The sequence below is a fragment of the Eptesicus fuscus genome, chromosome 18, assembly GCF_027574615.1.
Source record: "Eptesicus fuscus isolate TK198812 chromosome 18, DD_ASM_mEF_20220401, whole genome shotgun sequence".
Taxonomy (NCBI): Eukaryota; Metazoa; Chordata; class Mammalia; order Chiroptera; family Vespertilionidae; genus Eptesicus; species Eptesicus fuscus.
Window position 1 is genome coordinate 27,155,365 of NC_072490.1, and position 15,476 is coordinate 27,170,840.

Below are 15,476 nucleotides of genomic sequence, written 5' to 3' on the forward strand. Positions count from 1 at the left end.
GTTGAAGAGGGATACTGACTATCTGGAAAGTCACTGTATGACTCTTGCTCTAGTCGAGACAAAAAAAAATTGACAAGAGAGAACTTCTTGGAATCGAGGCACCAAATGTGAATTGGCACATTCATTCCCACCAGCTCTGGGGGATGGTTAACATGCTCACCAAACAGGAAGAGCTGGATGCGTGGAAATATGTGGCGGGAGATTACCCACAGTGAAGCACAGAGACGAGGGATCCCCGTCTCAACCTGGGCTGTCTCCAGAGGAGAGGGAAGGAAGTGGTGTTAGAACACGATCCTTCTGATGCTACAATGATCAGCCTTCTTGGGAAATGCTTACAGCCCCAAGTTAAACTTAGAGCCAGGTTTTGGCATATCCCGAGGCTGTCTAAAAGAAAAAAATAACCTGTACACCGTAAAGCCCTTTTATAGTAGCCATTGATCGCACAGTCACTTAGATTGAGTCTTCTTCCTATCCTGGAAGCTGATTAGTCATGCTGCACAGCGTGCTCCTGTAACCAAGGAAGCATTAGGGAAGTGGTGACCATTAGTGTCACTGTTGGTAACTGTTTCTGGCAGATAAATTGAGAGAGAGAGAGAAGAAAGCGTGCCTCCTGCAGTGCTCCAAGTATAGGACCGCTCCCGAGTGTCCTAGAATCATGCCCCCTCCTCAGTCCCTGACACTAATCCATCAAGACCCCATCCAGGCAAGATTTGAATGACTGCATATGCCATGGTGGTAAGGCCCCAGGGAGCTCTGCTTGGGGGCAACACCCCTCCTTGCAGGGGAGCTTTCCTTCTTGGGGAGCCCGTGGCTTTTTTGCCTCTTATTCTGTGATGGAAGTTCTGGGCCTGTACTGTCCAGCATGGTAGCCAAGAGCCCCGTGTGGCTATTAAGTCTTAATTATTTTTTATCACACACGGACACTTTCTTAATTTCCTCTACAAGCGCCAGTAGCATCAATCTTTTTAACAGAAACCTCAGGTCATTTGAGAGGCCAAACAGATCCAGGGAAATAAGATGAAAATTAAACACTTAATCAAAAGGCACTATACCACCACCTAGAACCTTCCACCACGGTGGCAGTGGGCTAAGATTAAGCTACGGCAAAATAACCTCATGCAACTGTTAAAGAATACACAGCAAAAGGTGAGGTTTGCTTTCCAGAAGACTATGGGACAGTGAGCATTTTTGCCCGAGGAGGTAATTAGCCAGGAAAAGGTCAAGATGGTTGAAGAGCAAACCAAATGGAAAAGGAACAGGTACAAAAGAGACTAAGGGACAGTCTCTTAACAGAGGGTGAGGGTCAGGCTCTTTCCTCCCGAGAAGTATCCGCTGCACTGTGTGCTACCTTCCCGCAGGCCCCCACCTGGGAGCTGCCTACCTCCCAGGGGATCAGCAAGCAGAGCTGGGTTCTGGGCTCCCTAGGGCTCTTGTAATTTAGTATAGACCTGCGAGAACTTGTCACATGTTACGGGGGTGGAGGGACTGGGTTAGCTTTATTTGTTTTTATTTTTATTTTTATTTTTATTTTTCGGTTGGCTCTGTTGCTAGTAGTTCTGAACCTACGAATCCCAGAAGCATTCACGTGAAAAGTAGTCTGAGCTTCCCTAACCCCATTCAAACGCCCACACACAGCACCCTTCAGAGTCTGAAATCTGGCAGAAGCTGAGCTCTCTTTAAAGCTGCAAGGCCCACAAAATTAAAGAAGCTGAAATGAGACAATGCAGATAAGAAACCCGAGCAGTTAGTCTCAATCTGTCTTTCCCTAATTTTGGAGAAACATTGATATACCTGGCATGGGCTGTAGAAAGCTACTGGAGCAAGCTGGGGCTTCTGCTGACTTTTTCATCCAACACCAAAGGAAAACAAGGAGAGGGGTTCGCTTTATTTTTTTAAAGCCTCAGAAGGTATTCTGTTATAAAGGCACATGGCTGAACAGGTAGGAAACAGATTCCCCATTGTGAATTCTCCTGATGGCTTCTGCCAGGATTATGGAGATGTCGAGCACCTGTATTTTGGGACAGTGCCTCATGTTATCCTCCTGAGGGATGGTATTGGTGACCACTACTGCTTCGAAGCAGGCGTTGTTAATGCGAAAAATGGCCGGGCCAGAAAAGATCCCGTGAGTCAAGATAGCATAAACTCTGGTGGCTCCAGCTGCAAGGAGTTTTTCCGCTGCATGGCAGATTGTGCCACAAGTATCAGCCATGTCATCCACTAGAATGGCCACCCGGTCCTTCACGTCCCCGACCAGCACCATGCGGTCCACTTCGTTGGCCTTCTTCCGTTCTTTGTGAATCAAGGCAAAGTCAACATTCAACTGGTCTGCGATGGAGGTGACTCGCTTAGCTCCCCCCGCATCGGGCGAGACAATCGTGCAGTCCCTCCACTCAGAGATATTCTCCCGTATCCACTTCAGGACAGCTGGTTCTGCGTACAGATTGTCCACGGGGATATCGAAAAAGCCCTGGATTTGAGAAGCATGAAGGTCCATGGTGATAATATGATCTGCACCTGCTACGGAGAGCATATTTGCCACAAGCTTGGCTGAGATGGGAGCCCGGCTCTTATCCTTCTTATCCTGCCGGGCGTAAGGGAAGCATGGGATGACCGCAGTGACCCGGCTGGCGGAAGCGATCTTACAGGCGTTAATCATGATCAGAAGCTCCATCAGGTTGTCGTTAATTTCACCACAGCCGCTCTGAAGGATGTAGACATCCTCTCCCCGGACACTTTCGCCAATTTCAACACAGGTCTCCTGGTTGCTGAATTTTGTGGTCAGCACCTTGGCTAGCTCCAGGCCCAGGCGGTCAGCAATTTTCTGGGACAAGTCCAGGTTGGAGCTGCCGCTGAAGATTTTGATGTTCGGCATCTTGGCCCACTACTCCAGGCGCTGTTTGCTGGCGATCACTGCCGCGGCGGGACCGGAGCCGAAGTCAGCCCAGAGACAGTACTGTAAGCTTCGTGTTGCCCCTCCACCATCTTAAGTCTTAATGTTAATGCATTAAAAGTTCAGCACACCAGTAATACTAGCTACATTTCAAGTACATAATAACCGTGTGGGGCTAGTGGCTCCCATAGTGGCAGCACAGATATAGAACATTTTCATTATTGCAGAGAGTTCTGTAGATGGCACTGCTCTGTTCCGAAGGCGGAATTCAGCTCACCTTCTATGACTAGATAAATTTATATTGGAAAAGCAGCCACACCCACCCTTTTATCTACTACCTATGGCTACTTCCACAGTGGGCAGGGTTGACTAGTTTGCAACAGAGACCATTTAGCCCATAAAATTCAAAGAATTTGCTATCTGGACCTTTACAGAAAATACGTGCCAACCCTGCTCTCTACCCTTCCCCCAGAAAAAAATGTACATGGCTACATATAAAATTTTACACGCGATTTTAGGAAATATATGAACCCCCTTACTTCCATCCATATTAACCAAGCTCAGGTGACAAGTTTCTAGGCTAATTACATTTTTCCAGAATCTTCCAACCCCGGTTTCAGGCTACTGAAACCACAAATACTAGAATTTTGTGATTTCAAAAGATTAAAAACATCTTTATAAAGTAATACCACTACAGAGTTCACAGTAATGCTCGGTGTGCATTTTCATACAACATCCCTGATATCCTCTGAGTCTAACTGACAAGCCCACCTCATTTAAGAATCAGACCATTGCCTCTACTTAATATAAACCCTCTCCTACTTTTAACTCTTCCTCGAAGTGTCTGGATTCAATGACTCTTCGTTAGACTCACTACTCAAACCACCTGTTATCTATAGAGAGTTGTCAAAATGTTAAATATTTCCCATCTTTTCCAATTCTTGAAGTCTTCATCAGTAAAACACCTGCATTTAGCCTTTTTCTTCCACTAGCTGTTCTGCTCATGCTCAAATACCTGCACATCCTGCTTCCAGGGACACACTTAGTGAGCTGCCGCCTGAAGATCCTACAGAACATCTTTGCAGTTTTTATTGAGTTACATATTGGTTAGAAGCGAATTTGTCCACATACATGTCCATGTGCACACACCTGCACACACTCACACAGTCTAGAGAGCATAGGTCCCTGATTATTATAATTATAGCCAAGAGAACAGAATGTCATCTGAAGTCCTGGGATGGGGGCACACCAGGGGCAAGAGGTGATAATTGATAGAGCGTGTCTCAGAATGGGCTCTCTTCAGCCCCCAGAGTCCCTAGCATAACACACTGGTCTTTCCAGATCCAAAAAGCTCAAGCCTTACTCTATCACCTTTTTACACTGACAATTTATATCACCATCCAGAAAGAACATAATCTAACAGTCTTTGTGCTTCTATAGAAATGTTAGACCCTCCTGTAGTTTTTTTTAACAAGTTCAGCATCAGCAAGATATGAACATCTTCATTTATTCAACCTGTCGTTCTTTTTTTTGTTTTTAATTTATCAAGTACCTGCTATTTCTAAGAACAGTTCTAGATGTTGGAGATATGCCAGTGGGGGTGGGAAGAAATGTGTTGCCTTGGTAATGCTTACATTCCACTCGAGAATACTGAAAATAAAATTAGTAAAAATAGACATGTAATATGAACTGAGATAGTGTTAAATGTTATGGGGGGGGGGGGAATAAGTAGGTCAGGGGATAAAGGGTGATAGGAGTGCACTTTCATATGTGGATGGTCACGAAGGGTTCAGATGACACTGTGACAGAAACCAGCATGGAGTGCAGGAGGCGACAACAAGGCCAAGACCCTGAGCAGCATGGAGGTCAGTGTGGCTGGAGCAGGGAAAGGGCGGGACAGGAAAGAAAGATGTCAGAGGAAAAGTTGATGGCCATTAAGGCTTGGACTCTTGCTCTAAAGGGTTTTGAGCAGAGAAATAATGTTATCATGTTTAATGCCATCTTGCTTTGAATGATATTTTGCCCCCTACTTTTAAGCCTTCTGGGAAATATCATTATCTCTCAGTCCACCCAGACTGATTTAATTTTCCTTTTATGTGGGTCACCCAGGCACCGAGTTAGGTCTAAGGACCTCAAGCCCTAATTCCCTTCCCCTCAGCCCACCCTTCTCCCCTCCTCTCAGTCCGCCTTTTACTCTAGCTGTGGCTGCAGGAATCAGACACGTGGAGAAGTAACCAGAGAGCACCTGCCTCAGCCGACTCCACATCTTCTCGGTTCTGCCCCGACTTCCCTGCCACGGCCATGTGGGATGACTGCAGGGACCACGCAGCCCTTGGTGGTGTGCACACTCCTGACATGTGAGCACGTTAACATCCTTTCACTAATGAGGGACAGAGCCAGTGGACAGATTCTTCCTTTGTCCCTTCAAAGGACAGTGAGGGACATTCCACACAGCTTCTCCGAGGGTCCCCAGCCAGATTGAACCCCAACTGTCCTTAGTGGCGATCAACTCAACAACACAATCTTTGGTGTTCTTTCTCTCCTTTGCTTTTCACTCTCTTCAGTCAGTCCCCTGCACCTGTTCCCTGAAATCACTCTGCGCGGTGAACTTCAGTTAAGCCATGTCTCAGACTTCTTTTTGGGGAGGAAACTAGGGTAAAACAGCGCTTTTCCCTTCACCTTCCTTACTCTGCTCCTGCCTCTTCATTCAAATGCTCTCAGAGTCAGAGAGACCTTTAGAGAATATTCTTCTCAACACCTTTTGGTTACAGATAAGGAAACAGAGGTCCAAAGAAGTTAATGTGCCTCTGCTATAATTGGTCTTTCTTGTGGAAAGATAAGAGCCAGTGGAAAAATCAAAAACATGTAAGGGGCAACAGAGCTTGGCAGACAGTTCTAAGGTCAAGAATAAGACTCTTTTTAAGAGAGAGAAACAAGAACTAGCCTTTGCCATGGCATAAAAGGAATCGGTGCCTGGGAGCTGAAACGGAGAAGTAAATGTACAATTGTTTTGTAAATAAATAATATGTTTAAGGATGTTCAAAGTTCTGGGTCAATTCTATCTTTCTAGAGAGTTTAGTTTCTTAGCAAGGCAATCCCTGTATTTTCAATGAGCATACTAGTACGTCCTGATGAGATTCCATGCTGCTGCTTTGGGTGAGTCAAGGGCATTCTGAAACAGGTACGGCAGGCTGGGGATCAGGAAGTTGAACTTCTAATTATACGTGGGCCATTAATTAACTCTGTGAACTTGAGCAAGTCATTTTCTCTCTCTGGGCTGTGACTCAGTTCCTCCTTTACAAAATGACTATTAGTCTTAGAATGTTAACTTCTGGAGTGGCTTTGGAGCTCACCCTCATTGTGTAGGTCCAAAGAAGAGAAGTAAGCTGAAAGTCACTGAGTGAGAATCGGGTCTGGCAGTGTCAACCTGACCTTCCTAGCCCTCTTCTGTGGATGAGTTTTGAAATCTTCCCATGAAAACAAGTAATCCCAGGATGGAACTATAAGAGAGTATTTTGGCCCTGAAGGATCCCATAATCAAACTGAGGAGACATTTGGCACACATAAATAGTTATTATAAGACATCAAGTGAGATCCAATAAGCAGAACCACTTTCACTTTTTTGGCCAGTCTGAGAAGCAAGTTGTCAGGAAAATCAGTGAAATTTGCGCACAGCTTTGGGAAAAAAAAAAAATGGGTGGGTGGAAAAGCTCACTATGGATGTAACCAGAGGAAAGCCATGGACATGGGATCAGCCAGGAGGACACTGACTGGATCTGTCCAGCAGGAGTGGGTGGGTGAATAGGGATGATGAGTCATGGTCCTAGGGGAGAAGGAATTCTTTTTGTTTTGTTTTTTAATATATTTTTATTGATTTCAGAAAGGAAGGGAGAGGGAGAGATAGAAACACCAATGATAAAAAGAATCATTGATCAGCTGCCTCCTGCACACCCCACACTGGGGATCGAGCCCGCAATTCAGGCATGTGCCCTGACCGGGAAATGAACTATGACCTCCTGGTCGATGCTCAACCACTGAGCCACACCAGCCAAGCAGAAGGGATTCTTGGGGTCCTTCTTTCCTGGGGATAATTGGAAGCTAAATATAGTGAGGGCCTCTGAACTTATTATTTCAGGCTGTAACAGAGGAAAATGGAAAGTGGAAACTATGACCAGTTCTTTTATGGTAATTAAATAGAGTTAAATCTGCTAATTTATGATTTGTCCTCAAGCAGTTTTTTATTTTTAAATGACATTTCAAGTATAACCAATACACAGTGTCCCTGGCACTAGGGCTAGTTTTAAAATTCAATTAGTACAGCGATTTTCAACCTTTTCCATCTCATGGCACACATAAACTAATTCCTGAAATTCTGCAGCACACTAAAAAATATATTTTTGCCAACCTGACAAAAAATTAGTTATGATTTTGATTGACTTGAAAATATTAATAATAATAATTACCTATCCTTTTTTTTACCAAAGTGACTTTATAAAAAATCAGATGCCTATACTAGTATATAAGGATTTCTGGTACCAAGAATTAACCAATCAGGTGCAACTTTATTATGAGATGTGACCAATAAGATGGAACTCTTATTATATGACCTATATATTTATGGTTCAAGACAGAACATTCACACCAGGACAGCTATTGTTGTGTTGGCTATTGTCATTTATTTTATTTGACAGTCTAAGGGAAGAGAGGTCAGTGTCCGAGAATCAATAGGTACTGCATGTTTTAAAAATTCTTATGAAACTGGGAACACCAATAAGAAAGGATATATGCACCCCTATGTTCATAGCAGCACAATTTACAATAGCTAAGATCTGGAAACAGCCTAGGTGCCCATCAGCAGATGACTGGATCAGAAAACTATGGTACATCTACAAAATGGAATATTATGCTGCTATAAAAAAGAAGGAATTCTTACCATTTGCAGCAACCTGGATGGAATTGGAGAACATTATGCTGAGTGAAATAAGCCAGTCAATGAAAGAAAAATACCACATGATCTCACTCATTTATGGATAATAAAGAACATTATAAACTTGAACAAAAAGATAGATACAGAGGCAGTAAAGCATCAAACAGTCTGTCAAATTACAGCTGGAAGGTTAGGGAGAGATAGGGAAGATAAGAGATCAACCAAAGGACTTGTATGCATGCAAATAAACATAACCAATGGACGCAAAACTCTGGGGGGTGAGGACATATATGGGAGTGGGGTTGGGGGGGGCAATGGTAAGATATGTATATTTTATTAATACCTTAATAAAAAAAATTGAAAAAAATTCTTATGGCACACCTGTGTGTCACAGCACACTGAAAATCGCTGAATCGGTTGAATAATTAAGAACAATTGACATTTTTTCCTGGTAATTGTTTGAAACAGATTGTTTAAGTACAGTTGTTTAGAAGCTGAAATATATGTGGCTCACCCATCTTGATAAATTTCCCGTTTTCAGTGGGATTGGTGGAAAGCTGAGGGAGAGATTCAAAGTTTTGTTTTTGGCACGGATAATTAGAGAAATATAGCCATGGCAGAACATAGCAGTACATATAGTTTAAAAACAAAGGAGCAAGTACTGAAATACTAAAACAACAAACAAAATAGAAATCGTAAAATAGGATGAGAGACGTAAGATCTAACAACATTTATGTCAACAAATGGCAATAGATTAAAGTCCATTGCTAGATGACAGAGACTTTCGTCTAAAACAAAATACAGCTATGTGCTCTATTCACCTAAAGCACAGTGTCACAAAAGATTTACAAATAAAAGCATAGAAAAATTGGACAAAAGTAAAACAGAATATATTTTTAAATTATAAAAACAAATAAAAGAGGCAAAATAACATAGGAATGGCAATATTAATACTGGTTAGAATAAAACTCAAGGGAGGAAAGTTTGGGCTAAAGAGGATTGTTTTATAAAAGGTGTGATCTACAATGAATGTAGAATGTACTACAACATAGCATAGAAATAGAGAGCAAAAGCTAGTAGAAGACAAAGAAAAGCTAGAAAGAAACACAACTGTAGAAAAAGTAGTATACCATATTTAGTCATCAGTAAATCACGGAGTTAGAAATAAACAGGATTTAAATATGCTTAATAAGGTTAATTTGATAGTTGATATGTCAAACTTTGTGCCCTACAAATGATATACTCTTATTTTAAAATATCCATGGATTATTTATTTTTAAGAAATTAATCTATACTGGACCAAAAATTTTAAAACCTCAATAAAGTAAAAAAAAAAAAATACTGAGTATTTGGTACAATAAAAGCTAGGGTTAGAAATAAAAAATAAGACCTGGCCAGTGTTGCTAAGTGGTTAGAGCATTGACCTCTACATGGAAGGGTGGCAGGTTTGATTCCTAGTCAAGGGCACATACCTGGGTTGCAGGTTCAATCCTGGGCCCCAGTCAGGGCATATGTGGAAGGCAGCCAATTATATGTGTCTCTCACATAGATGTTTCTCTCCTCTCTCTCTCCTCCTCTACTTTCTCTAAAAATCGTGAGGGGGAGGGGAAGTATCTAAGGGTGAGGATAAGATAGATAGATAAAAATAAAATCTTAAGTATTAGGTATTAGAGACAATGAAAAGTTTGAATACAGTTTGCATAGAAAATAACAGCAGTGCAAAAATTACATGTCAACTCTTGAGGATGAAAGGTGATTAATATTTTATAGAAATGGCCAAAGCACATGTAAAGGTTGAAGGAAGGTAGATTGGTAATAAATTCTGAATGCAAAAGCAAAGGAAAAAAAAAACCTAAAGGCTCAATGCAGACAACAAATTCATACCCTTGAGAGCTTTCATCATTTAATGAGAAAGAATGAAGATAAGTGACCTATGAATTCAGCTCAAAAAAATCAAAAGGGCAAAATATACTTAAAGCATGAAAAGGAAAATAAAAAATAAAAGGGGAGTATAACTGGAAAGTCAAAAAACAATCACACATGAATATATTCAGGAGTTATATTGTTGAAAAATAGGTAAGTGTGCCTTTGACGAGTCTGTTAAAAAGGGCACACCCACCCACCTCAACCCCCATGGAGCTGGAGATGTGGAGAGCAATCTGATGCTTATCTGGGCTTCAGAGTGAGGAGAGCCTGTTCTTTGTCAGGATTTCTGAAGTGGAAACATATACATTGCTAGTCTTAGTTCTTCCAAAATGAAGGTGAAAGATCCAAGCCTACCAGAGCAGTGACACAGCACAATCTGGTGCGACCTCAGATGTCAGAACCGTCCTGTCCACCACGGAACTGGAAGCCAGGGAGACCCACAAGGATTGCCGCATCTGTGTCTGCTTTGCGCCGTCTGCTCATCGCTGACTCCATCAGTTAGTGTTAGGACCTTAATCTAACGTGAGGTGGGCGTGTGGGGTCCGCCCCAACTCTGTCTCCTTCGGGCTTCTAGATTGACAGAGAAGTACTAGGTGTGCGATTTGAATTGGGAGGAAGGTGGTACATTGGGAGGAAGTAATCACTTCTTCCCCGCGGGGAGGCAGCCGACGAGCCAGCAGAGGAGCTCGCGGGCGTCTCAGTTGCTGTGTTCAGGCCCCTCCTTTCAGAACCAGAATGGTGCTGTGCCCTGCCTACTGCGCAGGGTAATCATGCAGCCCATTTCCCTACTTTCCTTCACAGGCACCAGGCAGGCACGTGCCCGCCCCCAGATTTTGTTTCTGACATTCTGGAGAAGCATTGATTTGCCCGTGCCCTTTAAGGTTGCTTAGCAATGAGACCCCAGGAGGCAGGGTGAGCAGCATGGGATTTCACAGGTGGCTCTTGCTGCTCCCTGTTGCGTTTGCTTCCGCCCTCTGCTTCAGCTCATTTTCATCGTCTTATTCCTCCATGGAGTATTGATCGGAGTTTTTATGCTACAAGACTCATGTCTGTGTCCGTCCTGTCATAAACCAACTGGAAGCCTTTTTAAGAGCATGAAAGGCATACCCAGAAACACATCACATCCATTTGGACGCCCATGTCTGTGTGCCAATGAGGCTCTGAGCTGGGGATGCATCTGGAGATTCAGACTCATCGAAGCCACCCAGAAATCCCGTCAGGCCTCTCACAGACACCTGCCAGGCTGGAGGGGCACAGAAGGAAGAGCCGGCATCCAGAGCATCACTGCACTCAGCCCTCTCTCCGGGGGAGTTTTGGCGGGAAGCTTGTTTACTACAATACAAGGAGTTGTACCGAACACAAGTATTAAGGTTTTGATATTGGATTCTAGCAGCACATCTGAAGGTGGAAGGAACAGGGGCTTGGGGTCAGACAGACCTGGGTCCAAACCTCAGACAGGAGAGTCAAAAGTTCCCTCACCGAGAGAGGTGGCCCACAGTGCGGCGTGGTGCCTCCCCTGCCACTCCACACGCACCCACGCCTCACTAGCTCCCTGCAGCCCCCACCCTGCCAAACAGGCGCCGGCGAGCCCAGCTCAGAGCTGCGTCGGGCGCCAAGCAGCCTCGTAACTGCAGCAGTCGTCGGTCGGATCTTTAAATGTCATCTAGACATTTTTACACAGATATAAATTTCTAATTTTGCTTTTTTTCCTTTACACATTCCTTTGGCATATGTGCTAAGCACATGTTTAAAAAAACTAACTATAGTTCATTTCTGATTTTTCTACTTTAAAATGATCAGCACCTTACATCCTCATGCATAATTCATGGTGTAAACCAGAAGTTCCTTTTTGAGCTCCCGGCAGAGAGGGCAAGTGTGAAGGTACAGTTTGTGGGTCATTCATTCCAAGTTAGGACCCGCAGGAAATCCACTGTCGACCCATTCCCGTCCAGGGCACAGACATCCGGCTGGAAGGGTCTCTGTGTCACTGCACAGCGTTTGGAAATGGCTGCACAGAAGAAAAATGCTCCAATGTCCTGCGCTTCGAGGCTGTTGGTTTTTCCTTTGCTTCCTAGAGTCTGGAAGCAGGACTTTGTTTAAGCACACCTCTTCCTCTAGGTCCGTGGTTCTCAACCTTCCTAATGCCGCGACCCTTTAATACAGTTCCTCATGGTGTGGTGACCCCCAACCATAAAATTATTTTTGTTGCTACTTCTTAACTGTAATTTTGCTACTGTTATGAATCGTAATGTCTGTGTTTTCTGATGGTCTTAGGCGACCCTGCTAGCGGTTCTCAACCTGTGGGAACAGTAGCAAAATTACAGTTATGAAGTAGCAACGAAAATAAGTTTATGGTTGGGGGTCACCACAACATGAGGAACTGTATTAAAGGGTTGCGGCATTAGAAAGGTTGAGGAGGAGGAACCAAGATGGCGGCATAGTTAAACAACTAATCTGCTGCCTCACACAACAATTTCAAAAATACAACTAAAAGACAAAACATCTACCACCCAGAACCACGGGAAAGCTGGCTGAGTGGAAGATATACAGCTAAGAAGAGAAAGGAGCACAAACGCTGAAAAGCTGAGGTACGGAGGCACTCGAATCGGGCCGGTGGCGGGCGGTTGGGTGCGCGGCTTTTCTTCAACCCGCAGGGAGACAAGCTCCCGATCGCTCTGAAATCCAGTTTCTGGGGACACTCGGGGGACCCAGACACCTACGGGGAGAAGCTGGACTCTCGGCCATCGGGTCGGAAAGTGAGAGTGACTTTTTTGCAGTGGTGCGCCCAGCAATCATTGTTTACTGCGCTGGAGCGCGGGGCGCAGGGACTTGGAAACGTGGAAAGGCAGAGACGGCTGACGGCAGCCATCGCCGTTGGCCACGCCCCAGCCTAGTGACGCCCTGAGACCCCGCCCAGCCCTGAGGCCCCGCCCTGCACATTCTACAAACCCGCCCAGGCTCCACACAGTGGCTTTTGCATATAAATGGCCTGTTCTGTGACAGTTCAACCAAATTAACTGCAGCTCCAGTCAGACTGCTCCAAAACCGCCCAAGCAAAGGAGGAGAAAACTAGCCCTTGCTGTAGCTCCTGCTGGGGGACACACAGTACACAAGGGTACACCAAGAGTGTCCACCTCAAGTAACTGGGAGGCTGACCCGTTGAACCAAAAGGACACCTAGTACACAAAGCTACCCTACCAACTCAGGGAAGCAGCGAAAATGAGAAGGCAAGGAAACAGATCACAAACCAAAGAAATGGAGGAGAACAAGCAACTGGACACAGAGTTCAAAACCACGGTTATAAGGTTTTTCAAGAATTTCATGGAAAAGGCCGATAAATTCCATGAGGACCAACTAGAAATTAAACATACACTGACTGAGATAAAAAATATTATACAGAGACCCAAAAGCAGACTAGAGGATTGCAAGAATCAACTCAAAGATTTGGAATACAAAGAGGCCAAGGACACTCCTCCAGAGAAGCATGAAGAGAAGAGAATTCAGAAAGTTGAAGATAGTGTAAGAAGCCTCTGGGACAACTTCAAGTGAACCAACATCAGAATTATGGGGGTACCAGAAGAAGAGAGAGAGCAAGATGCTGAAAACCTATTTGAAGAAATAATGAACGAAAACTTCCCCCACCTGATGAAAGAAATAGACTTACAAGTCCAGGAAGCGCACAGAACCCCAAACAAAAGGAATCCAAAGAGGACCACACCAAGACACATCATAATTAAAATGCCAAGAGCAAAAGACAAAGAGAGAATCTTACAAGCAGCAAGAGAAAAACAGTTAGTTACCTACAGGGGAGCTCCCATACGATTATCAGCTAATTTCTCAACAGAAACCATGCAGGCCAGACGGGAGTGGCAAGAAATATTCAAAGTGATGAATAGCAGGAACCTACAACCAAGACTACTCTACCCAGCAAAGTTATCATTCAGAATTGAAGGGCAGATAAAGAGCTTCACAGATAAGAAAAAGCTAAAGGAGTTCATCACCACCAAACCAGCATTATATGAAATGCTGAAAGGTATTCTTTAAAAAGAGGAAAAAGAAGAAGAAAGATAAAAATTATGAACAACAAATACATATCTATCAACAAGTGAATCTAAAAGTCAAGTGAATTAAAAATCTGAGGAACAGAATAAACTGGTGAACTTAATAGAATCAGAGGCCTAGAATGGGAGTGGATTGATAATTCTCAGGGGGAAAGGGGTGTCTGTGTGGGGAGTATGGGAAGAGACTGGACAAAAATCATACACCTATGGATAAGGACAGTGGGGGGAAGGGGGGGAGATAAGGGCAGAGGGGGGTGGGAACTGGGTGGTGGAGAGATATGTGGGGAAAAAGGAGAAACAATTGTAATCTGAACAATAAAGATTCATTAAAAAAAAAAGAAAGAAAGAAAGGTTGAGAACCACTGTCCTAGAAGGAGGACACTGTAAAGGCATCTTGGGGATTCTACGGTCATACAGATGGAGATGCTCAGTGGTCGGCAAACCACAGCTCACGAGCCACATGTGGCTCTTTGGCCCCTTGAGTGTTCTAATGCCACTTCTTCAAAATAGACTCGCCCAGGCCGAAAACCGACTTCTGCGCATGGGCCACGAAGTTTCAATCGCACTGTACGTGCGCACCCGCACGTGGTATTTTGTGGAAGAGAAACACTCAAGGGGCCAAAGAGCCACATGTGGCTCGCGAGCCGCAGTTTGCCGGCCACTGGAGATGCTGAATGAAGCCCAGAATCCAGAGGCATTCGTCCCGTCACTGAACATTTATTTAGTCAGATGGGCCATGAGCAGGTGGACGCCTTGGGCACTGAGCGGAGAAGGGGGAAGGAGAAGAGAAGCGGATAGGGAGGATATTTCAGATCGGACAGCTGCTCAGTCAGCCTTTAGCTGTGCTGATTTTCCTCCAGGACACCTTCCCCACAATTCCCTTTCACCTTTTCCTTCTCCCCACTCCCACCTCCTTCCTTTGCTTTGGGCCACTCCTCTCCTCCATTCCCATCGTCTTCCAGGTGGATGGTTAGTTTGGATGGGAAGGCAATGGGCATGTAGGGAGAAAGTAGCACAAACAGAAGGCCTTGAAAAAACACTTGGAACTGTAATTGATCAGGAATTAACAAGCCACAATCTGCCGCCTCTTTTTGTAAATAAAGCTTTATTAAAACAGCCACACCTGTTCATTGACATCTTGTCAACAACTGCTTTCACACTACAGTGTCAGAATTGAGTAATTGTGACCGAGACCATGTCCACAAAGCCTAAAATGCTTGCTCTCTGGCCCTTTACAGAAAACGTTTGTGGACTCCTGGTCTAGCTAAGTGCTTCCCCAAGAGTATTCTGCAGAATTCTAGTTGTGCAAAATGTTAGATGGGTGTTACTGCAAAGAAAAGCATTCTCAGTTCAAATAATTTTGGAAACCCTGCTTTTTTAATTATGGAACCTCTTATAGCCTTGGATGAGCTAACGTGCATTGAGAATTTCTGAGAGGTAGCTGACGTGTGCAGCGTTTTCCCAAGTTTATTCGGGGACCCTTTTCCCACGGAGCACTTGGTGGGTATGGAGTTCTTCAAGAACACACTGTGGGAATGGCTGTTCAACAGGATCCAAGATGTATTATTAAGTAAACCCAGGTGTGCCCAGGACACACTCATCTGTATAAAACGTGGGAGGGGAATGTAGTGAAGTGTTTGCTTGTGAATGTTTCAGTTATCTCTTGGAAGGT

At 44.2% G+C, this 15,476-nt stretch overlaps 2 protein-coding genes across 2 annotated transcripts in view; one reads left to right on the forward strand and one right to left on the reverse strand.

Moving 5' to 3' along the window:
- Positions 1–15,476, forward strand: part of TMEM108 (transmembrane protein 108) — a 109,929-nt gene that overhangs the window by 66,933 nt on the left and 27,520 nt on the right. The gene's annotated exons all lie outside the window — the stretch shown is intronic.
- On the reverse strand, positions 1,865–3,086 carry LOC103296474 (ribose-phosphate pyrophosphokinase 1-like). The gene has a single exon (XM_054729633.1). The coding sequence runs from the start codon at positions 2,870–2,872 to the stop codon at positions 1,916–1,918; it is 957 nt and encodes a 318-aa protein (XP_054585608.1). The 5' UTR covers positions 2,873–3,086; the 3' UTR covers positions 1,865–1,915.